Source organism: Harmonia axyridis, chromosome 1 (assembly GCF_914767665.1).
Source record: "Harmonia axyridis chromosome 1, icHarAxyr1.1, whole genome shotgun sequence".
In the NCBI taxonomy this organism is placed as follows: Eukaryota; Metazoa; Arthropoda; class Insecta; order Coleoptera; family Coccinellidae; genus Harmonia; species Harmonia axyridis.
Window position 1 is genome coordinate 62,749,472 of NC_059501.1, and position 24,191 is coordinate 62,773,662.

Below are 24,191 nucleotides of genomic sequence, written 5' to 3' on the forward strand. Positions count from 1 at the left end.
AGCTCCTGGACATCATGGTTGTTCAATTCAGGAATGAAAAAGTTAGTAATCATGGCTCTATACCGATCACCATTGACTGTAACGTACTGGCCATCATCGTTTTTGAAGAAGTACGGACCAATGATTCCACCTGCTCATAAAGCGCACCAGTCAGTTTTTCTGGATGTAACGGTGTTTCGACATACACTTGAGGATCAGCTTCACTCCAAATGCGGCAGTTTTGTTTGTTGACGTAGCCATTCAACCAGAAGTGCGCTTCATCGCTAAACAAAATAAAATGGACGTAGTCCGCGATACATATTCCGCACAGAACCTTTATTTTCGAAATAAAATTGCACTTTTTGCAAGCTTTGTTCAGGCGTGAGTCTACTCAAGATGAATTGCCAAACCAAACTGAGAATAAATCACTTGACAGCTGTTAAATCAGTCGCCATCTTGAACAGTAATGCCAACTTAAAGTTATATACCTCGAAAATAAGCACCCGTTATAACCTCAAGCGCTGCTGTGGGAGTTATGTGTATAGCCAATACCTCCTAGAAAACTGTCTAGTAGTCTAGGAGGTATTGGTATAGCTCCCATAACACCAATATACAGGCCAGCCTATGCAGTTTCTGCAGCCGGGTGCGTGTGGTGATCTCTTCAGTTTTTGTGCTCAAGACGCATAGGTGACAATAGGGCGTACTACTGCAGTGTATAACCACAGTACCATATCCGGCCTCATGCTCCATGACTTTCCAAACTTTGCAGATACACATGGCTGCAGTGATTCTGGAAAAAGTCTTATCATATGTTTCCTCGAGATATTTACACTCATTGGAAAATTTCAGAACCGATGGTCTGAGGCTAAGATTCCTTCTTCTAGTGAATGGAATCAGCGTTGTCTTTAAATGATTGACAGTTAGTCCTTCTTCCTCGCGCCAATTCGCAACGCACTCACTCATTTAATCCTCATGCTTACCTCTCATATACACCACTATTGGATAAGAAATACCCACACGTTGATCACAAAACTGTTCGGGTTGAGATTTTGCATATGAAAGGTTAAGATATTTCAACAAAAAAACAATATGGGAAACATAACATATGTCCGATATCAATCATTTAATGAAGTAAACGGCTTCAAAAGTTTCATCCATGTCAATTTGTGTGTTTTATTGATAACAAAAAGTATTCTCAGAAACAAGGGTAAATATACTTTCAGTATATTCATTCAGTTCATTGTCTCTAGGTATATTCTTATTGTCATGTTCTCTTAAACTAAAATTGTAGCAGAAATTTTCTGCTACAATTTTTTCGTTTATAAAGCGGTAATGAAAAAAAAAGTTAGAGATCTCTAAAGCTAAAGTTATCTTGAATTTTGGTTGATTGGAGGGTATAATCTGAATGAATTTCTTATGTATTCCGGTATTTATAATCAGCAAAATATATTCCCATCAGAAATGCTTAATATTACGTCGCACACGTTTTGACTTAATAAAAATTTTCCAGAAAAATGCTGCTTCTTGAGGTGACACCTGAAAATTGGAAAGAAAATTGAGCCAGATATTTCATATAGAGGATCTCAATCCAGGGAAAAAGTTGTCATCGCAGAAGAAAATTAAAATTGCTGTCTAATAAGCCAAAGTTGTCCATCCTTCTTTAATTCTTACTATTAATCACTTATTACTTACCATTAATTATTTTTTTCAATATATAAATTCAAAATGAAATTACCCATTTGTTTTTTTTCCTTACGTGATGATGAATAACGAAAATCAGAAAATGATTTTTTTCTCCGGTTAAGCCAGCGCCCAACTTGTGAACGGTAGTTTACTTTTTTCGATACTTGACAAAACTGGAAATAATAGCATTTTTTTGATTCGATTGTTCATGCCATTTGATTGTTTCTAAATTGGAGGTACGAAGAAAAATGAAAAATTCCTTGAATAATTTTAAGGATAGAATATCCTATACATGGGCTCGCAAATGTTTTGTTTTCGAGATACAGAGCGTTTCTTGTAGTCCTACTTTTTTGTGATGCTTATAACAGTTTATCTAATCTTTATTAATCTTCTCTACAGATTGGGTAAATAAGTATAAAATCTTAAATTAATTACAAATGAACTCACCTTCTATTACATTTCTATTATTTAGAGTTGCTTTTAAATAACGAAAATATTCAGTTGAACTGAGAAAAAAACTGTCTTCATTGTTCATAATATTCTTTCCCGAATAAATAGCACAAATGACCCCGAAATACTTCTATTTATAATGATCTTCCCTACATATGAAAATGAATTTTATAGAGGGCGCAGCCTACCTCTGAATCGGGAATAAATATATTATTATTCTATGGTTGGGTCCTTTGAATACTTTATATTCTATGGTAAGGTTAGTTTGACAATCTGAACCATCAAATGTCAAATACAATGTGAAAAAAAAATTACAAAAACTTTCAATCATTTTTGATAAACAAAAATATCTTTGAAATTCAAAGCAATTTTCAATTACCCTGGGTTTTCAGGAAATGCAAATTCAGAGACTAATTTCTACAAGGTAGGTTCATTCATTCAATTTTTTCCTTCATTTTTCTGATATTGTTTGTAAACTATTTTATAGATGATAAAACTAAAATGAATAGATTATTAATGGTTATTCCGTTATATAATTCATTTTAGATGAACGTTGATGAATACAAAGATGAACATGCAAGAACAATTATACATATTGATATTGACTGTTTCTATGCGCAAGTGGAAATCCTCAAAAGGCCTGAGCTAAAAAATGTTCCACTTGGAATACAACAAAAGAATATTGTAGTAACAAGTAATTATATTGCTAGAGAGTTTGGGATAAGGAAATGTATGTTACTCACAGAAGCAATGCAATTATGTCCAAACTTAGTCTTAGTAAATGGCGAAGATTTAAATGACTATAGAACTATGTCTTATAAAGTGACAACTTTGTTACAAAAGTATTCAGAGATTGTTGAACGTTTAGGTCTAGATGAGAATTTTGTTGATGTGACAAAACTAGTAGAACAGAAGCTAAAAAATACTGATAGATCTGCAGGTGATCCAAATCAAGATGTTACAAATATTGTTGGTAGCAATGATAGTTATTGTCAGTGTGGTTGTGAAATACGATTGAAAATTGGTAGCCTTATTGCTGATGAAATGAGAAGACTCATCCACAACCAATTAGGATTAACAAGCTGTGCAGGAATAGCTCATAATAAATTGCTTGCTAAAATTGTATGTTCAACACATAAACCTAACCAGCAGAGTATGCTTTTCCCAGATAGTGCTTTAGAGTTGATGTTAAGTTTGAATAATGTAGAAAGTATACCTGGGATAGGAAGAGCTACTTCTGATATTTTGAAAAGTCTAGGAGTTAGAACCGTTCAAGATCTTCAGAATGCTGAACTGTCTGAATTACATAGATTATTTGAAATTGACAAAGCAAAGTTTTTACAAAACTTGAGTTTTGGAATAGACAACAGTCCAGTCAAGAAAAGTGGAAAGCCATTAAGTCTAGGATTAGAAGATAGTTGTAAGTTAATTTGTGCGGAAAACGAAGTTAAAGAGAAACTTGGTGACTTATTGAAACGCTTGTTATTATTAGTTGAAGCAGATGGAAGACTCCCAAAAACAATAAAGCTCACTATACGTAAATTTGATAAATTAACAAATACTAGTAGAAGAGAAACTAAACAAACTAATATAAATCCTCAATTTTTTACTTCTGGATGTGTATCACAAATGAATCCCAATAATATTCAGAAAATTCTGATGATATTGATGAATATGTTTAGAAAATTGGTTCGAGTTCATAAGCCTTTTCATATAACTCTTTTAGGCATTTCTTTAGTGAAATTCAATGAAAGACCAAGTTTTAGAAATTCCATTGCACCTTTTTTGAGAAAAGACATTGAAGTACAAAGTATTATAAGTATTGAGAATTTAAATAGTAATGAATCCTCTCCTGAAAGTAGGACCCATTCTCCTTCTAGTTGTAGGGAATCTAGTGATCCAGAATGTGAACCAACTCCAAAAAGAACAAAGTTAAGCATTTTCAAAAGAAATTTTTTGGAGTATGACACATGTGAATCTCCATCAAAATTAAGGGTGCAAGATCTCCAGTTGACCTCTGATAGTGTTCAAAAAGTCAGATGTCCTTCCAGTATAGATGAATCTGTTTTCCGCGAATTACCTTTAGAAATGCAACAAGAGCTTTGGTCAGAATACAAAAACAGCCAAATCGATTATGCTTCATGTGAAAATAAGCCTAAAAAAATCAAAAGTACCAATACAATATTGAATTATTTTGTAAAGCAATGAATTTTGTTGAAAAGTTTTATTTAATTTTGAGTGAAATATTTTCCAAGATCAAACACATTCTAAAGTATTGATAAGCAAGGTTCTGCCTTTGTTGTCAATATTATATTTTTATACTTTTATATTTGTTTTATATGTTATATACAACATTCTCTTTGAAATTTGGAGCTTTTATGAATTTTTCAATTGTTCAAAAGTAGATGACATAATTTCCGTTTATGTTTCAATAATTATGTGCTATTATCATTTATTCATTTTTTCAGTATAATATTTAAGAAAATGAAAATTTTTTACGGAATATTTATTTTTATTTTTGGAAACCTTGTAAACCTCATAATATCCTTTTGATACATTAAGTAATACTACTCACTATAATATATAACAATGTTCTTTGTATATATCTTTAATGAAAAAAGAATTCAATTTTTAAATTTTTCACAACAAAAATGTATTCACTCAATGATTGTTCAAAAAGCAAACTAGCCTTTTTTTCATTGTTACTCTCTATAGTTCAGTTTCCAATCTTCAATTTCATCTTGCCTTATTTTGTTTTTTTAATATATAATTTTTTTTTTCTGTGTATTTTTATGTCTCCAATTCGTTTATGCTTAATAATGTTTAAGCAAAAACAGATTTACGAGGATCCATAGTTCTTCTTGAATTAGGCTGGGTGGGTTTTTCATCAACGAATCTGTACATTAAAAATATGGAAATGCATCCAACAACCGACATGAGATATCCACAAATGCCAACAGCCTGAAAATTCATTCTTATATTTTCGAGAAAAACTTTTTGTGAATTACTTTAAATAGGTTAGTTGACAGTATTGAAGAATCCAAAAAATGTTGAAAGGATTCTAATAACTGATTGTGTCAGTTTAAACATGGAGAGTAATAAAAATTTTCAATAAAATAGAAACAATCAGCCATGTTAACACAAACACCATGAGTAGATATATACGCTTAGAACATTAATATCTATATTCTAAGGATATACGTAATATAATATTCTATATCTATGATATAACCATAACCCTTAGAATATATATATAATTTAATTATTAACATTATTAATGTTCTAGATAGGTATAACCCTACCTCGTGATTAGTATCGCTTTGAAGTTTATTTGTTGCCGTTTCGATTGATTTTTGTATTATTTAATTCAATTGTTCGACGTTCACTCTTGGTTGAGTGATAAAATGAACAATAATGCAATATATCTTGTCAAGTTTTTTCGTTCACCATTACATACAGAAATTACGTCATATGACACCTATATATAAGTGTTTTTGCGCTAGATTAAAACTGAATAGAAAAAATTCCTCGTTTTGTCTTGAAACTTGTGATTATTGCCGAAATGAGGCCTTTTTCGGAAAAGTAGACATATTCTTACAGTACATGTGCTGTAAGAATATGTCTACTTTTCCGAAAATACCTACCTGCAGGTAGGTATTTCAAAATCTGTCATCTAGCCTATTATAAGATTAAAATTATACTCACTCCAATTATAACTTGTGAAAAGTCTCCTTTTCCACAATCACACATACTTGTTACGATAGAAGTTATACCAATGATCGAAAGGGACAGATTCAGTATTATGTCCTGTAATATTAATAAAATTCATTTCAGGATATTTTTTTGATTACAACTGTATTTAACGTTTTATTTTCTGTTTCGCAATCATAAAGAAAAATTCTCAAAATTAAGTATATGATAACATATGCAAAACCAAGGGCGTAGAAATAGGGGGTACGGGGGTAATTAACACCCCCCTCTCCAAGATTTCCAAAATATAAAATTTCAGATTTCTCTCAAAGACGAGGAACGAAAATTTCTCCATAAAATGAACCAATAATCTTTTTACTATTGATTAAAATCGACACGGCAGCAAAAAATCAGACCCTTTACCCTTTATTATTATCGCTTACAAGATGATTTCTTTTATTGCACTAAGAGCACTTCTATGTCCGAGGTTTATTATCTTCTTTTATCTATCCGCTTTGTCAGCTTCTCCCCTTGTTTTGCCATGTGTGATTTTGGATTCGTCATCGGTATACACTTATACCCTTTGTTTTCAGTTATCAGAGAACAGAGTTATGTGTTTCATCTGAATTGCAATTTATTTGTGAAGATATCAGTTTTGAATTGACTATACAGGCTGTTCCTGAATTGGAGGTAAAAACGAAAATGTCAGATTCTTCGGATCAGATGAATAAGATTTTAAAGTTCAAGTTTTTTCTAATATAGTTCGTTTCCTCCACAAGATATTCAACATAAAATGTGCCACAGATATTCCAATTTAAAGTTTTCATCATGTGATCTGGTGATATTTTTCTGGATCTTCTTTTCTTTTTTCCACCAGATTTTTTTTTTTTTTAACTGGTAGTTTAGAAAAATATAAATAGAAAATCTGGTCCAGTGCTAAACTTTTTGGTTTGCAAACAATTCTTCAGTAATCATCATCAGGAAAATTTAAATAATTATACCTAAAGATCCAGTAAGTTGTGATGAATAAATTAATTATAAGTTTTGGTACAGTATATCCAAAATCACTTGGAGGAAGCTGAATATTTCGATTATACAAGGGTTGTCCAAGTTTCCAGGAATTCCCTTGAGACCAGTGAATTTGTTGCCTTACAATACTCAAATAAACCCCGGTTTTTAGCGGATCGCGGTCCCCACTTCAAAGGGCCAAGCATTTTTATGGACTAGTTCAAGTGACTTTGGATATACTATACCTACTTATTTACTCAATCTGTGGAGACGACTAATAAAGATTCGATAAACTGTAATAAGCATCACAAAAAAGTACGTACAACTACAAGAAACACCCTGTGTCTCGAACCAAAACAAAGCGTTTGCGGGCCTATGTTTATAAGAATTTATTCCTAACAGTTTATAGGAATTTGTAAATTTTCTCAGAATCCCTATAGTGAATTGTTTGACATTTTTTCCTCTTAGTCGGTAGCATGCATATACGACAAAACTACAACAAACGGAAAAGTGTAGTACCAGACCAAAGTTTTTTTTTTTATATTATTATAAACTACCGATATTAATAAGGGGTGACAAAAGAGTTCCAGAAAATTATAGAGGTATTACATTGCTCAGTTCGGTGATGAAACTCTTCACAAAAATCATAGAAACTATAATCTACAGATACATAAATATATCAGAGGAACAGCAGGGGTTCAGGAGGAACAGCAGGGGTTCAGGAGGAACAGGTCAACATTGGATTCCATCTTCATACTGAGGCAAATCACGGAAAAGTCAATAGAATACGGAAAACCTGCTTTCCTCTGCTTTATAGATCTCACCAAGGCTTTCGACAATGTAAGACTCAAGGATGTCATGAAAATTCTAAAGGATAAACAACTACCAACACCTATATTAAAGATTGTGAAACAACTCAACACTGATACCTCTACACATATATCTGTAACTGAAGAAATTCGAACTCCTACGAGTATAAGACAGGGAGATTCATTAAGCCCCTTACTCTTCAATATCATAATGGACCAAATAATACATCGCGTCAAGAATTGTGGAATGGGATATAGACTAAGCACAGGGGCTATAAAGATCGTTGCTACGCCGATAATGCGGTGATCTTGGCTGAATGCGAGGATGACCTACAGAGACTATTATATTCATTCTTCCTAGAAGCATGCAACTTCAACATGCAAATATCGATCACAAAAACAAAATCAATGGTCATAAGCAAAGAACCAAAATGATGCAAACTCGTCATGGCAGACCAACCTATAGAACAAGTTATGTCGTTCAGTTATCTTGGCGTGGAGATATCCTCGAACCAAGATAGAACACACGAGGTTCGTAAACAGGCAGATAAAGCATGCAGGGTTGCCGGTGCACTTCGCGAAGTCATATTCAACAACAAACATATGAGTAAACATTCGAAAGCCAGGATCTACAAAACTTGTGTTCGACCCATCATGACTTACGGCATAGAAACTCGAGCAGATAACAAGAGGGCAAAATCCATCCTAAGAATGAAGATACTGAGAACCATATCTGGATACACGCTGAGAGATAGGAAGAGGAACACAGCCATCCGAGAGGAATGCCAGACTCAGGACATAGCTAAATGGGGAAGAAAACGACGACGATATTGGAACGACCACGTCAGCAGAATGGACGCAGGCAGAATTGCTAGGATAGCCCGAGACGGAATCCCAGAGGTACCAGAAGACCAGTCGGCAGACCCCCTAAGCGCTGGAAAGACTCCTGGATATCTACATCCACCGAGGACTTAAGTGGAATATAAAAGCCCTAGGCTTAAATTGAGAAGAACAAGAAGAAGAAGATAAACTACCACTGGTCAACCAAAAAAAAAAGTTCTGGAGGAAAGGAGCGGGCACTGTTCCAGAAAAATATCACCGTGTAGATTTGCTTTCAAAATTAGCAAATCGCATGAAAACTTAACTTTAAGTGAAATATCTTATGAATCAAACATTAACAACCTGTATCTCGAAGCGGTTCCTGCAATGGCGCAGCCAGGATTTAGATTAAATTCAATATAAGGTCAACATTTATAGTTGATATCCAAGGTCATAGAGTCACCTATCTATACTTACAAATGAAACTTACAATTTTCACCCAAACTGTTGGGTTCCTGATTGTGCATCCAGAAGCAAATATAATATACAAAATCAATAAAACAGTTGATGCAGCTGTTACAGAGGAAGGTAATAAATAGGGGTACCATGAAGACGTTTCATCGCATAAGGATGTCCCAAAAAATAATCCTAAACTGGCTATCAAACATACCTGAAAATTTTTATTATTTATTATTATTGTTATGTTACCTAAGTCGATCAATTTTTGAAGAGAGATCATAAATAATTGATGAAAATTTATAATTGGATTTTTTTATTACCTATTTAAGAAAATAACTCTACTATTTGACTGAATTCAAAATTCTTGTTCTATTGCAAGTGAATTTAAAGTTCAAAATTTTGATTGTATATGCCATACTTATGACATAAATAATTGGATTTTTAATGAATTATAATCTTTCTTATACCCTAGAGAAGGAGAATATACCTACGCAAAAGTTGAAACTTTAAGTGTACTCACAGACAATTACATATAAAAGACGATAAAAATCAAAACTCTCATGATACGAATATTTTTCAACCTTAGGTGGCCATTTCGGCAAAATGTTATAAGTATTATATTTTTTTTATTGCGAACCACTTGAAATTTGTCACTTTTTATCGGATACACTCTGTATATACATATATTGAATAATTTTAGTCACAAAAAAAATTATACACTAACCATAGCTCCTAATTTTATGATTCCCGGTCTTGTGAAAGGAAATTTCCCACTTTCCAATTTGTTTTTTATCACTTCATCGTATGTTTCAATAATTGGCGCTATTCTCATATATAAGGACTTTCTTGGTTCACTGTTTTCTTTTGCTTCAGTCATATCGATTGTTTAATCTTGAATTTTCAGAAATAGTTAACGGTAGGTATATGGTGCTATTTGGACTTGTCATGATTATATCTAATCATTCAATACGATATTAAAACTTGGTGAACCAATTTCGAACAAAAATAAATGTTATCTCGAGATACTTGAAATGATAAATGGATTATGCAAAAATTTGATTTTCGTGATTTAAAAATTATGTTGGGTACTAGTAAATCATTTCAATGTTCATGTTGATTAGTTCAGCAGCTATATGGAATAATTAGGTATCATCAAAATTTGCTAGTAGTCCATAGTTTCATTTCGTCAGTGTTCATTTAAAATTTCTCTACTGGAAAATAATCAGGGGTATTCTTAGCAAATCAATTCAAATTATAGTTACAGATAGTACCTAAAATTATTGATATAAATTGAATGTCGGAAAAGTTCAAACATTGTGATCAGTTAAACTTTTTATCTACCGAGATTGTTTTCGAGTTGTTGTAAATTCAATTGATTGGAGGAAAGAGAAAATATAATTGTAATGAAATAATGTATATTCAATTAATGAGCCCCTTGAATATTCTATACTTATCAAGAATGTAAGTATGAGAATTTGGTGTAGCCTGAAAATCCTTTATTATAAGATGGTCTTGGTTTTAGGTATTCTAGGTATATTTTGTTGTCACCATTATAGTTATCTCATTCCTTATGTTCTTTTATTGTATTCATCAATGATTTCGCTGTTTTTCTTAAATATTTGAATAGGTAATAATTATATAAATTTTCATCAGAACATATTATTTATTTTTCAAGATCTGAAGTCATGATCCAAAAATTTTACTTCACGATAGATTGGTGGTGTAGGATCAGAGAAACAGGAAAATGATACTCTGTTAGTTCGCCGACGTTTCGAAAAAATTTATTTCCATCCTCAGGGCTCTACAAAATTTACGAAAAAAAATTATTTGTAACATTGATGAAAGGTGTTTACAAAAATAAAGAAAAAATGTTATTGACTAGAAAATATCACAGAAAAGATGGTCTGGCATAATTAAGACATACAATGAAACATTATACAATTCAAAAGATTTTTAGTTCAGAATAAAAAGTAATATACATACATATATAGGTATAAACAAAGTACTTACAAGCTAGACAAATGTATCATCCCAAAATCATCTCATTCAAATTCAAATCATTCCTCCAATATTTCACGTAAAAAGAGATCATAATAAAAATTATAAATAAATATTGGAGGATTGATTTGAATTTTAATGAGATGATTTTGGGAAGATACATTCGTCTAGCTTGTAAGTACTTTGTTTATACCTATATGTATGTATATTACTTTTTATTTTGAACTAAAAATCTTTTGAATTGTATAATGTTTCATTGTATGTCAGACCATCTTTTCTGTGATATTTTCTAGTCAATAACATATAGTAATGCTCATCTTTCCTTTATTTTTGTTAACACCTTACATCAATGTTATATACAAATGATGTTTTCCGTACATTTTGTAGAGCCCTGAAAATGGAAATAAATTTTTCCGAAACGTCGGCGAACTAACAGAGAATCATTTTCCTGTTTCTCTGATCCTACACCACCAATCTATCGTGAAGAAATTATTTATTTTATTTGTCTGAGCCTCTTGATGGGTGTTTACCGAATATTACTTTGTCGAATAGACCTTATTGCGTATAAAATTGTGTATACTAGACTACTAGAGTGATTCACCGGGATGACCTATTAGACGTTTATGGAAAACTAATTATAATTTTGAGCTGAGAATTTGCATAGAGAGGTTTGGGACAATGATCTTTCTCTCTAAAATCTTTTCAAATCTCTACAACTTACAGTTATACCGAAAACTGACTAATACTTCCTTATTTCAAATGGCACACCCAGTATATTATTGCATCATTAGATAGCTTTTTTGACGATAATTTCGGCCATATGCCATAACTCGGGTAAAAACTCAACGGTTCATGAGTTAATGGGATTCTTATGAAAAAAATGGTGGCGATGAGGACTCACATTTTTTTTTTAATTTTTCGACAGAAAAAGCTTTTTTCGAAAAAATGTTTTTTTTTTCGATTCTGCTAATACCTAAGTATTATAAGACTCTTTGCGGTTTGGACAGAAATGTACAGGGTGTTTATAAGAGAGTTATGGACTTGGACAACTCAAACTCATCAAGATTTTCAAATTAGAATTATCGGTTGATCGAGCACTATTGAATTACCCTGTATAACATGCTTACAAACTAATTTTGAAATGGATTTTTTTGAAGTCTTGGGAGAAATAATTACTATTACTCCAAGCAGTGTTGAATCCAGAAAATTTTCTCAGGGGTGCAGTTTCAACATCTTTGTTTTACAGCGTATTCGACTGGCTGCACCAGTTCGAATTAATTCGAGCTAATTATGTCATTTAGCACTACGAAAACTATACGCTATTAGATGGTGAAATCGGCACTAAGGGGGTTAGGCAAAAATTGTTTTTGATTCAACACTGACTCTCAAAGCGCGTTCGGTTATTACCTCGGACCGCTCGGACTTTTCTGAACCGTTCGTTTATTACATCCAGATTGAGGGGAATACACACATCTGGAGCGTTCGGTAAAGATATCTGAGCAATCAGATGTCAATCTTTTTCGTCGGACGTTTTCGACCTAGCAAAACGATTTTATCCACAGATAGCGCGTTCGGCAATAGCATCTGAGAGCGGACGGATATTTTAGTCACGTGACCACAGATATGTCGGATTTTACAGATTTATCTGTAATAAACGAACGGTACAGACATTGTTTAAGGAGAAGATAGTTAGTTACTTCGGTTCAAATATCATTGGAGGATATTGGGCAATATCGTTAGAGGGCGCCACTCCGGAAGAGGCCCAACATGATGGGTTGCCTATGTGCAATGTTGAAAATTCAGACGAGTATTAATTTTTGGGTATGGTGAACAACAGATGTCTCTAGTGCGTTTCTTGTTCAATCTTTATTCATCTTTCTGTCGTCGAGCAGGCATCCGAAGAAATTCTCTTGGTCGCAATAAAGTTTTATTACCCTTGCCGCATGCCGGCTAGCTGCATGAAAAAGGGTAGAGTAGAGCTATTGTTCGAATCGTATTTTTGGTCATAATATTGTTTTAAAAGCTTCGTCGTCCTACCTTCAAACAGAAATAAAAAAAAAATTGGCACGGGAAAAAAATTAGACATTCTATCTCTGTTGGCAGGTAACAAAATATAACTTTCTCGAAATTACTTTTTTTCCCGGGAAAAAAGTGAGTGTAAAGATTATATGTATAATCAAAAAGCCCAATTACCATATCGTCGGCTAAGAGTGTAAATCTGCTATGTCCATAATGAAAAATTTTAAAGGAGACCAAAAAAACCGTACAGTACAGTGTTATAATAATAATAATAAGAGAGTTTATTCATGAAAATACATTCAATAAACTCTATTGAATGTATTTTCATGAATAAACTCTCTTATTATAATTATGACACTTTACTATACGGTTTTTTTGGTCTCATGTAAAATTGTTCATTATGGACATAGCAGATTTACACTCTTAGCCGACGATATAATGGTGTAGGGTGTTACATTTCAAATTAATTAATTTTCATTATATAATTTTAATTCGGAGCTCCGTAATCAAACTCGATATACTTGGAAATAACGAGCTAGAAATTATTTTCAACAGTGTATACCATATTTGTTATGTGTACACTGAACGAGAAAATCATTGATACGAAATGCTTATTTTCTCTTTTACCGATTAAAAAAACAAAGCAAGTAGTAATCGAAAGTTTAATGTTTGCTGATTATATATCCCCCCAAGAAATTATTCCACAATTTTATCAGATATTTCAATTTCTTTGAAAGAAGGATTTTTTCAATATTTTGTTGTATTTACATAATAAAATATTTCAGACGATTACAAAAATATTGTTTGTATATTAAATTCGTTTTGCCAGAACTCAATCGAGAGCATTCTAATCCGCATTCTCATAAGCCATTGAAAACAAACTCATTTCACACGAATACAAAAAAACTATGTATTTCCCCTTTGATCAAATTCGAGGTATTCTGAAGAAACTGAAAATACTTTTAATCAGATCAATACAAGCAATATCCGAAATTCCCGCAAAACAACATCAAACCCTACGAAGGTTTACCTCCCCCAAAATAGAGATTTCTGTTTTCCTTCAACAGAAACAAATAATGTTTCTGCAGATAGCTCTTACATTGCAGATCTGGTAGATCTTCCATCTATTGATGAGTTTGAGGACGGAAAAAGGAAGAAAATTATGGAAGAAGAAATCAAATCGTTGAAAGAAAAACTACAAAAATCGAGGAAAAAAAACAACAATCTGAAAACCCAAGTGACTGAAGCTAAAAAAAGAATAAAGAAACTCCAGGTTTCAAGAAAAATGCAGCCAGATACAACACTTTTGCCAGAATTTTCAAGAGCTATAGTTGCAATGCAATTCAAATCTCAAAAACGGAAATTGTGGACGACTGATGAGAAGAAAACGGCTCTTAGCATATATTATAAGGGACCTGCTACGTATAAATTTTTGCGTAGGAAAAACGTTGTTTTACCAGCCATTTCTACATTGAAGAAATTCCGTTCCTTTAGTTATAAGAACTTTTAATGTTGACGTCTTTTGTTATCCTGTATAAGAATTTGAAAAATAAATCTTGTTAAAATTTCATAGCTTGGTGTACTTCAACTTCATTGATTGGAAACCTTCCGAGGAATCTGGAATATTATTCAATGCTTAACGCCGATCTGAGAGGGGAAACTTATATGGAATTTTATAATTTTATTTTTCATGAAAAATCTCTTTGCAAACCAAAATTCGATATTATTTGAATCAAATATTCAGCTGAAAAAGTCTTATATGTATATTCATAAATTAAACATTCACGTCCTATCACAAAACAAAAGAGAATAGTTTTTTTAAATCAAATTTTCTTTTTCTTTTGGCAGTATTCCAATATTTTAGTTACCTATTTGAGGTAGATAACCTTGACATGAAACTATTCACTGATAACAATTTTACATAATCAATTAATTAAATTTAAAATTCTCTTTTCGAAAAACTAAAAAATAATCTTATATGTACTTATTTTTCTCCAATCACAGTATTTCTTTTCAAACGCAAATCAGATCATACATTCCCTTCACGATTTTCATTTCAGATAATCCGGTCCAGAGATAACGTGATCACCGCAAAATTGTTTTTTTTTTGCGGAGCTCTAGGAGATCGGCGATAGCAACATTCGCGAAGATTATTGTGACAAATAAAAAATATGTTAATATAAGGTTATTATAATATGTACACCAATTTTCAAATTAATAAATTGAATAGTCTGCGCGAAAAAAATTCTTGAAAATCCGTCTTTTTGAAGCCTTCTAACTGTATGTAAGCCCTCAATAGAATGAGCGAAATCCGATAACATAAACAAACCCCGTTACGACCAAAGCAATAAAATCCCAAGCTCGAAACCTGGGTCATAAGTCATAAACTCAGTACTCAGTCTATTCAACATCGAAGTGTTTCTACTTTACTTGGCTCCGATTATTTACTCTTCACGTCAAGTTTTATACCCAATGTAGAAACCTCTTTACCGACAAATGATTATAGAAATAGCCGCCTAGAGGGCGCATTAGGATGGACCCAAAAATTCTGAGTTTGCCACATACGCACATCCAATGCCCTTTGCAGGGCGAGTAACCAACTATCTTCTCCTTAAACGCTTAAACAATGGTACAGAGCTTCCTGAGCTTCAGCTGTTATGTCAGTTCTTTGATATACGCATGTGGCGCCCTTCGTGGCTAAATGAAATGAAATCATTAGTAAAACATAATCAATATTCATAATATTCACTTTTATTGTCTTGCCTGCTGAAGAGGCGTTAGAAATTTATGCTTTTTTTAACTATACTAAGAAGTTTTGAGTTGATTTTGTTTTCAATATTGAAAAATTCTGAAGGTATGGACTTTAATATTATTAATTATTTACTGCAAGAAATTCACAAATTCATTGCTATGTAGTTGGTTGCCACAATTCATATTACAATAAGAAAAAGTAGCTCGAGAAAGAAGGAAAGATATGGATTATTAGTGTGAGAAGAGTTTGATAAGAATATTTGAGAAATGATAGCAAATGTCTCTCATCTAAAATTTATTGTAGTGCTGATCATACTTTGAGAGAAATGGCAACCTGAAGTATTCCATAAAATATGCAGTGCTCATTTTGTGTGAAACGTGAGGAATAATGGTCATGAGAGAACTTCATTTAACCCAAAGATTTGTAGAGGTTGTTTAAATTATGTTCCGTTTATCTAATCTCATTCTACTCATTTCAGAAGTATAAAAAACGGATACCTAATTCCTCTACAAAAATGAAGAGATATAAAAGAAAAATGGTCTGATCTAGTAGAAAGTATATTTCCAAGGAGGAATCACTTTTAAAATCTCCATTCGTTTTATGAAGACAAAAATGTTTCAATGGAAGTTTAAGGAGGAAAAAAGGAATTTTCATGTCAAATTGATCCAAGTGATTTGGAAGATGATATCTTTTTATTTTCATCAGTAATTTAATGGACTATGGTGCCAAGGGAATGTGTGATGGGATAACTTACTGCCATAGGATAAATAAATGATATGTAAAATCAATGCAGTATTTGATAATAATAATAATTTATTTGCACACAAGAAATCCATGAAAAGATACGCCATCAAAAGTTTACATGGCTTGTCAATCAAAAAATCTTAAACTATAAATGAATAGTATTAACAGTCATTGTAATGAAAAAATAAATATGTTTGTAGTTACAAATTATCAAATAATATTTACAAAAATGATTCCTAAATAAATCACTCAACCTGTATATTGTATGATCCAATAGCAAATCCTTTACTCTCTCACTAATAACAACTGGACTCAAATTTTTCAATAGTCAAGAAGTTATAACATGTATAACTTCAGACATGTATGATTCGGAACTTTTCTTATTCTGGATGGTCTTATTACAGCATAATTAAGGCTTGGAAAAATATCTTTCTAATTGAAAAATTCAAACTTTCATGCTACACAATGTGTAAAGCATATTTTTAAAATAAATCATTTCAAGTTTTAAGAATTATTTTTTTGTGAATTCTTCATCAAATGGCTCACTAACAGTTTTGAACGTCTTATCACCAGATGAGAACACTATAGAGTCGCAATTTTTCAAATTCATAATTGCCATACTTAATCAGACTCTAGCATAATGTTTATTCATTCTTTCAAATTAGCTGGCTTTTCCTCTTCTCAAATATTGGCAATGATGCTCAGTATTTTCAGCAGAAATAATTTGACCTGAAATTATAAACAATTATAAAAATAATCTCTATAACTTACTAGAAACTTACCAATGAATAGACATTTGATTTCCAATAATTTCACTGACTCCCCATTCTTGAAAATAACACCATTCAGAAAAGCAACAAGCCTCGGGTCCAACTGACAAACTTCAAGTCCTTTTCCTGAATATGGTATTTTTTTCTCTGAAACTTCCGTATGATAATAAACTATTAGCTGACACAAATATAGATATAGTACCTTGAATACACTGATCTGGCTTTATATTCCCATAAAAATTAACATTTCGTCGTAGTTTGTATTGAAAAATTTCAATACCTAACTTGTTATACTTCTTTGATTGGATTTTAAATAAAATTACGGGTATGGAATACAGATAACAAATGAATAGGCAGTGTGTATATTTTTGGAATGAGATATCTGGTGGTGACTTTGGAAAATATCATTAGTAAGACTTTGGGGACAGATAATTTTTTCGTGTAATTATATAAAGCGTTGTGCATGTTCAGTTTATTCAGAAGAGCGATGGACATTCAAGCTAGGGATATAAAGAAAAAGGCCAAGCTTTTAAAAAAGCTGACCATGTTTACAATATATGAAGTGGACTGGTTTCATTACTTCTAAAGAAATGAGACAGACTTCAGTGAATTTTCCACCTTATTATATCGAAATTATGTAATAGATGAAGCAGAAGAAATTTACTCCTTCAAGGGTATCGACTGGGACGTCAGTGTCCCAGAAGTATTTTATAAATGTCCTGTTCGCCAATAAATATACCCAGCATGGAATCAATTGGGAATATAAAGCCAGATTAGTGTATTCAAGGTACTATATCTATATTTGTGTCAGCTGATAGTTTATTATCATACGAAAGTTTCAGAGAAAAAAATACCATATTCAGGAAAAGGACTTGAAGTTTGTCAGTTGGACCCGAGGCTTGTTTCTTTTCTGAATGGTGTTATTTTCAAGGATGGGGAGTCAGTGAAATTATTGGAAATCAAATGTCTATTCATTGGTAAGTTTCTAGTAAGTTATAGAGATTATTTTTATAATTGTTTATAATTTCAGGTCAAATTATTTCTGCTGAAAATACTGAGCACCATTGCCAATATTTGAGAAGAGGAAAAGCCAGCTAATTTGAAAGAATGAATAAACATTATGCTAGAGTCTGATTAAGTATGGCAATTATGAATTTGAAAAATTGGGACTCTATAGTGTTCTCATCTGGTGATAAGACGTTCAAAACTGTTAGTGAGCCATTTGATGAAGAATTCACAAAAAAATAATTCTTAAAACTTGAAATGATTTATTTTAAAAATATGCTTTACACATTGTGTAGCATGAAAGTTTAAAATTTTCAATCAGAAAGATATTTTTCCAAGCCTTAATTATGCTGTAATAAGACCATCCAAAATAAGAAAAGTTTCCGAATCATACATGTCTGAAGTTATACATGTTATAACTTCCAGACTACTGAAAAATTTGAGTCCAGTTGTTATTAGTAAGAGAGTAAAGGATTTGCTATTGGATCGTACAATATACAGGTTGAGTGATTTATTTAGGAATCATTTTTGTTAATATTATTTGATAATTTGTAACTACAAACATATTTATGTTTTCATTACAATGACTATTAATACTACTCATTTATAGTTTAAGATTTTTTTGATTGACAAGCCATGTAAACTTTTGATGGCGTATATTTTTATGAATTTCTTGTGTGCAAATAAATTATTAATATTATCAAATACTGCATTGATTTTACATATCATTTATTTATCCTATGGCAGTAAGTTATCTCATGACACATTCCCTTGGCACCATAGTCCATTAAATTACTGATGAAAATAAAAAGATATCATCTTCCAAATCACTTGGATCAATTTGACATGAAAATTTCTTTTTTCCTTCTTATTGAAACATTTTTGTCTTCATAAAACGAATGGAGATTTTAGAAGTGATTCCTCCTTGGAAATATACTTTCTACTAGATCAGACCATTTTTCTTTTATATCTTTTCATTTTTGTAGAGGAATTAGGTATCCGTTTTTTTATACTTCTGAAATAAGTAGAATGAGATTAGATAAACGTAACATAATTTAAACTAACCTCTACAAATCTTTGGGTTAAATGAAGCTCTCTCATGATCATTTTTTCTCACGTTTCACACAAAATGAGCACTGCATATTTTATGGAATACTTCAGGTTGCCATTTCTCTCAAAATATGATCAGCACTACAATAAGTTTTAGATGAGAGGCATTTGCTATCATTTCTCAAATATTCTTATCAAACTCTTCTCACACTAATAATCCATATCACCATATCTTTCCTTCTTTCTCGAGCTACTTTTTCTTATTGTAATATGAATTGTGGCAACCAACTACATAGCACATAAATTTGTGAAATTCTTGCAGTAAATAATTGATAATATTAAAGTCCATATCTTCAGAATTTTTCCGTATTTTTCAATATTGAAAACAAAATCAACTCAAAACTTCTTAGTATAGTTAAAAAAAGCATAAATTTCTAACGCCTCTTCAGCAGGCAAGACAGTAAAAGTGTATATTATGAATATTGATTATGTTTTACTAATTATTTCATTTCATTTAGGCACGAAGGGCGCCACATGCGTATATCAAAGAACTGACATAACAGCTGAAGCTCAGGATGCTCTGTACCGTTCGTTTATTACAGATAAATCTGTAATATCCGACATATCTGTGCTCACGTGACTAAAAAATCCGTCCGCTCTCGGATGCTATTGCCGAACGCGCTATAAGAATTGAACGCTTACAAATCAACGAGAGCGTTAATGCACTATCTATATTCTAAGTGGTGCATAAACCCACCATATAGAGCATAGACAAATATTCATTTATCTATGTCATTATCTACATCTACTTATCTATGGTTGTTATTTCTTCATGAAGAGTGTCGTGGGTATATAAATATTTTTAGTCGGGGAAGAAAAGACAAGCTTCATGCTTACGTGCACATTTCTCGAATTGTACTTGTACATATTTATTTTCACAATTAAGAATTTACGAAGTGTTGAAGCCAGAAATGGAAACATACTCAAAAATTTTCCTAGATGAAATTAATCATCACAGAGTAAAGATTGAAATGGGAGAAGATGATAGCTATGAAAAAGGAAACTCATTTGACTTGGAGTAAGCATTCATTAATTTTTCTTGATAATGTAGGTCAAATTTTGACTTTTTTCACTTTCACTTTTTTCATTGTAAAAAAAGTTATTTCTAGAAAAAAATTGGCATATTGTCTCTTCAGTTAAGTAGATGTGTTTTACGATTTTGAGAGTTTTAATTATTTCTACACTGATCTGTTTTGGTATTAGTTCTGTTTGTAGTTCTCGTTTTCTAATTTTGTCTTGTTCATTTTTTAGCCAGAGGAAGAGTCCAAAGTAAGCTCAAAACTGTAGCAATATAGATCTTTAAAAAAGAATCCATTGTTTGCCTTCAATCCGATTGATTTCACATATCATGTTTACAAGACAACTCCCTATTAGTCTTAATCTCTTGATTTTAATGAAAAATGTCAGAATATATTGACCATCTCTTTTGTTTTGAATAATATAAAATATTTAGTTACAATTTGCTTGGGGTAGAGCTTATTCAAATTGTTTAAACCTCTTGAAAAATCAACAAAAAAGAATCTTGAAAGTTGACAAGAACAAAGTTGCTCGGGACGTCCCCCTAAATATTGAAAAATTGTTTTTACTGGAATCACTGAGATACCATTACGGAAACCTTAAGAGTGAATTTCTAAGATCAGGAAGTGTCACTAGAAACAAGAGTATTCAATTACCTATAAGATACAGGACTGTAAGTTCCAAAAGTAGCATTGTTAGAGCAATAGGTGTTTTCAACTCTCTTCCAAATGCACTCAAGGTTTTGGATGATGGTTATTTCAGGAAGAATAAAATAAAGAGGTGGTTTGCGGCTGAGTTTCATTGAATGTTGTTTATTTTTTTTTATTAAGGCAATTTTATTTCATTTGCTGGTATTTGATAATTGTTGTTACTTTTTCTGCTTTTGTTATTGTTTAGTTCTTGTTGGCTACGAATTGTGCAAATACGGTTGATCTAAATCGAGCTCACAAACAGGCAACTTGATTGCCTCTGTGAGATGCACATCATTGTATTGTGTATTTTCCATCAATAAATAAATAAATTTAATAATAATTTTCTCTATTTTGCAATAATTTTAATTATTAAAATTTATTCAATTTGAAATTGTGTAGATTAGATCTTGAATATTTCAATAATGTCTATGAAATAAAGTCTTATTGATTCCTCTATTATGTGATGTTGAAATTTCTCTTTCAAATTCTCTAACTAGGAAAATGAATGTAGTTTAGCAACAATACTTTTTACAAAGACGTCACACTTTGTGAAATATTCCTTTGAAATATCTTTTTGAAAATTCGATTTTGTAGAAGAACACTTTTGAATGAAAATTTTCAGTGTTTGTTGAAATTGTTTTCTCTTCAAACCTCTTATAATTGAAAATCAAAATGTTACAATTATTTTTTGGTTCTAGTTTTCAGGACACAACTGATTGGGGGCATATTGATGAAAAGACTGAATTCATAGATATTGTTCAGCATTACACTGATGAGAATGGAATAAGATCGTCTATTAAATATGAAAAAGGGGAATTGGCTTTAAACCAGAAAAACAATCTCGAAGGGCATATAGATGCTGTCCATTTGAATGAAAGAGATGATTATGCAGCCAACCATAAAGTTCAACTCAAAATTCATATCGATTCTGTCCATTTGAATAAAAAAAAACATAAATGTTACTTATGTGATTATGCAGCCAACCAGAAACATGTCCTCAAAAAGCATATAGATTCTGTCCATTTCAATAAAAAAGAACATAAATGTCACTTATGTGATTATGCAGCCAACCAGAAACATGACCTCAAAAAGCATATAGATTCTGTCCACTTGAATAAAAAAGAACATAAATGTCACTTATGTTATTATGCAGCCAACCAGAAACATGACCTCAAAAAGCATATAGATTCTGTCCACTTGAATAAAAAAGAACATAAATGTCACTTATGTGAGTTTGCAGCCAAACAGAAGAATACCCTCAAAAAGCATATAGATTCTGTCCATTTGAATAAAAAAGAACATAAATGTCACTTATGTGATTATGCAGCCTACCAGAAATATGACCTCAAAAAGCATATAGATTCTGTCCACTTGAATAAAAAAGAACATAAATGTCAGTTATGTGAGTTTGCAACCAATCATAAAGTTCAACTCAAAATTCATATCGATTCTGTCCATTTGAATAAAAAAGAACATAAATGTCAGTTATGTGAGTTTGCAGCCAATCATAAAGTTAAACTCAAAATTCATATCGATTCTGTCCATTTGAATAAAAAAGAACATAAATGTCACTTATGTGAGTTTGCAGCCTATCATCAACATGTCCTCAAAAATCATATAGATTCTGTCCATTTGAATAAAAAAGAACATAAATGTCACTTATGTGAGTTTGCAGCCAATCAGAAGAATAACCTCAAAAAGCATATAGATTCTGTCCATTCGAATAAAAAAGAACATAAATGTCACTTATGTGAGTTTGCAGCCAATCAGAAGAATAACCTCAAAAAGCATATAGATTCTGTCCATTTGAATAAAAAAGAACATAAATGTTATTTATGTGATTATGCAACCAATCGGAAGAATAACCTCAAAAATCATATAGATTCTGTCCATTTGAATAAAAAAGAACATAAATGTCACTTATGTAGGTTTGCTGCCAATCAGAAGAAAAACCTCAAAAAGCATATAGATTCTGTCCATTTGAATTAAAAAGGGCATATGTGTCAGTTATGTGAGTTTGCAGCCAATCAGAAGAATAACCTCAAAAAGCATATAGATTCTGTACATTTGAATAAAAAAGAACATTAATGTTACTTATATGATTATGCAGCCAACAAGAAAGATAATCTCAAAATTCATATGAATTATGTTCATTTGAATAAAAAAGAAAATGAATGTCACTCATGTGAGTTTGCAGCCAATCAAAAAAAGACCTCAAAAATCATATAGATTCTGTCCATTTGAATAAAAAAGAACATAAATGTCACTTATGTGAGTTTGCAGCCAATCAGAAAAATAATTTCAAAAAGCAAAAAGATTATGTCCATTTGAACATAAGAGAATTACTTATGTGATTATGCAGCCAACCGGTAAGTTTACCTCAAAGTTAATATGGATTCTGTCCATTTCAGTAAAAAAGAACATAAACGTCACTTATGTGAGTATGTTTCAAGCGTGAAAGAAACCCTTAAAAGACATAAAATGTGTCCATTTGATTGAAAAATCTCAGAGGAAGAAAAACATAGGAGTGGCCTTAAACGTAAATGGAGTTATATTGTAATGAATTGTAACAGTAATATGATAAAGTGAGGTAGAAAAACAACAAACCAGCAAAATTGACAAATAAAGGTGCAGTGAACATTCCAGTGGCGTGGTTAATTGTTTCTTAGTAAGGATTAATATTACAAAAATCGATATTTAACTGGAATATAGAATATAAGTGAATTTTTATATTTCAAAATGAAAACTATCAACGGAGCGGAGACCAGAGCTGAAACGTCTACAACAAAGAGGATATTGCGAACAACTGAAAAGGAAGACCCTTAGAACAATAACGGGATACAAACTGGCGGACAGACAGAGAAATTCTGTTATAAGAGAGAAGTGCCAAGTGGACGATGTGGTCAGATGGATAAGGAAGAGGCGGAGAGAGTGGAACCATCATGTGAACAGAATGAGCTTAGACAGAATGGCAAAGTTCACCAGGGGACAACAAACCCCCATTAAATGACCACTTAAGCAATGGTGAGATAGCTGGCAATCCAGGTCACAGGAGACGTAGACCAGAGAAAGCAGGCCATCCAAAGTTTTGAAGGAAGGAGTCATACAATTATGATAATAAGAACATGTGTTACTACAATAATAATGAATACTATACAGCAAATTCCCACTCTTTATAAATATATAT

General features: G+C 31.9%; 3 protein-coding genes and 3 long non-coding RNA genes across 9 annotated transcripts; 4 read left to right on the forward strand and 2 right to left on the reverse strand.

The window, feature by feature from the left end:
* Positions 1-2,384: 2,384 nt before the first annotated feature.
* On the forward strand, positions 2,385-4,610 carry LOC123685488 (DNA polymerase iota). 2 transcript variants are annotated; one of them, XM_045625209.1, is made up of 2 exons: positions 2,385-2,536; positions 2,600-4,610. In XM_045625209.1, the coding sequence occupies exon 2, from the start codon at positions 2,659-2,661 to the stop codon at positions 4,318-4,320; it is 1,662 nt and encodes a 553-aa protein (XP_045481165.1). In that variant the 5' UTR covers positions 2,385-2,536; positions 2,600-2,658; the 3' UTR covers positions 4,321-4,610. The 2 variants fall into 2 exon arrangements, with proteins under 2 accessions (XP_045481165.1, XP_045481155.1); XM_045625199.1 differs by having other exon boundaries at positions 2,659-4,610.
* A 94-nt stretch (positions 4,611-4,704) lies between these two features.
* On the reverse strand, positions 4,705-9,866 carry LOC123685497. Its single transcript, XM_045625221.1, has 4 exons — positions 9,622-9,866; positions 8,929-9,108; positions 5,818-5,919; positions 4,705-5,073 (listed from the first exon to the last, which is right to left on the reverse strand). Exons 1-4 carry the CDS (start codon positions 9,772-9,774, stop codon positions 4,936-4,938), a joined length of 573 nt encoding a protein of 190 aa, XP_045481177.1. The 5' UTR covers positions 9,775-9,866; the 3' UTR covers positions 4,705-4,935.
* A 5,689-nt stretch (positions 9,867-15,555) lies between these two features.
* LOC123685536 lies at positions 15,556-16,669 on the forward strand. Its single transcript, XR_006748319.1, has 2 exons — positions 15,556-16,095; positions 16,145-16,669. It is a non-coding gene; the product is annotated as an uncharacterized LOC123685536 (long non-coding RNA).
* A 54-nt stretch (positions 16,670-16,723) lies between these two features.
* Positions 16,724-17,474, reverse strand: LOC123685520. 2 transcript variants are annotated; one of them, XR_006748317.1, is made up of 3 exons: positions 17,383-17,474; positions 17,193-17,327; positions 16,724-17,139 (listed from the first exon to the last, which is right to left on the reverse strand). It is a non-coding gene; the product is annotated as an uncharacterized LOC123685520 (long non-coding RNA). The 2 variants fall into 2 exon arrangements; XR_006748318.1 differs by having other exon boundaries at positions 17,193-17,333; positions 17,383-17,473.
* Positions 17,475-17,594: 120 nt separating this feature from the next.
* LOC123685506 lies at positions 17,595-18,953 on the forward strand. Of its 2 annotated transcripts, none has more exons than XR_006748306.1 (3): positions 17,595-17,967; positions 18,017-18,157; positions 18,211-18,953. It is a non-coding gene; the product is annotated as an uncharacterized LOC123685506 (long non-coding RNA). The 2 variants fall into 2 exon arrangements; XR_006748312.1 differs by having other exon boundaries at positions 18,023-18,157.
* A 644-nt stretch (positions 18,954-19,597) lies between these two features.
* Positions 19,598-24,014, forward strand: LOC123672891. The gene is made up of 4 exons (XM_045607225.1): positions 19,598-20,313; positions 20,547-20,564; positions 21,703-21,979; positions 23,763-24,014. The coding sequence occupies exons 1-4, from the start codon at positions 20,207-20,209 to the stop codon at positions 24,012-24,014; spliced, it is 654 nt and encodes a 217-aa protein (XP_045463181.1). The 5' UTR covers positions 19,598-20,206.
* Positions 24,015-24,191: the final 177 nt, after the last annotated feature.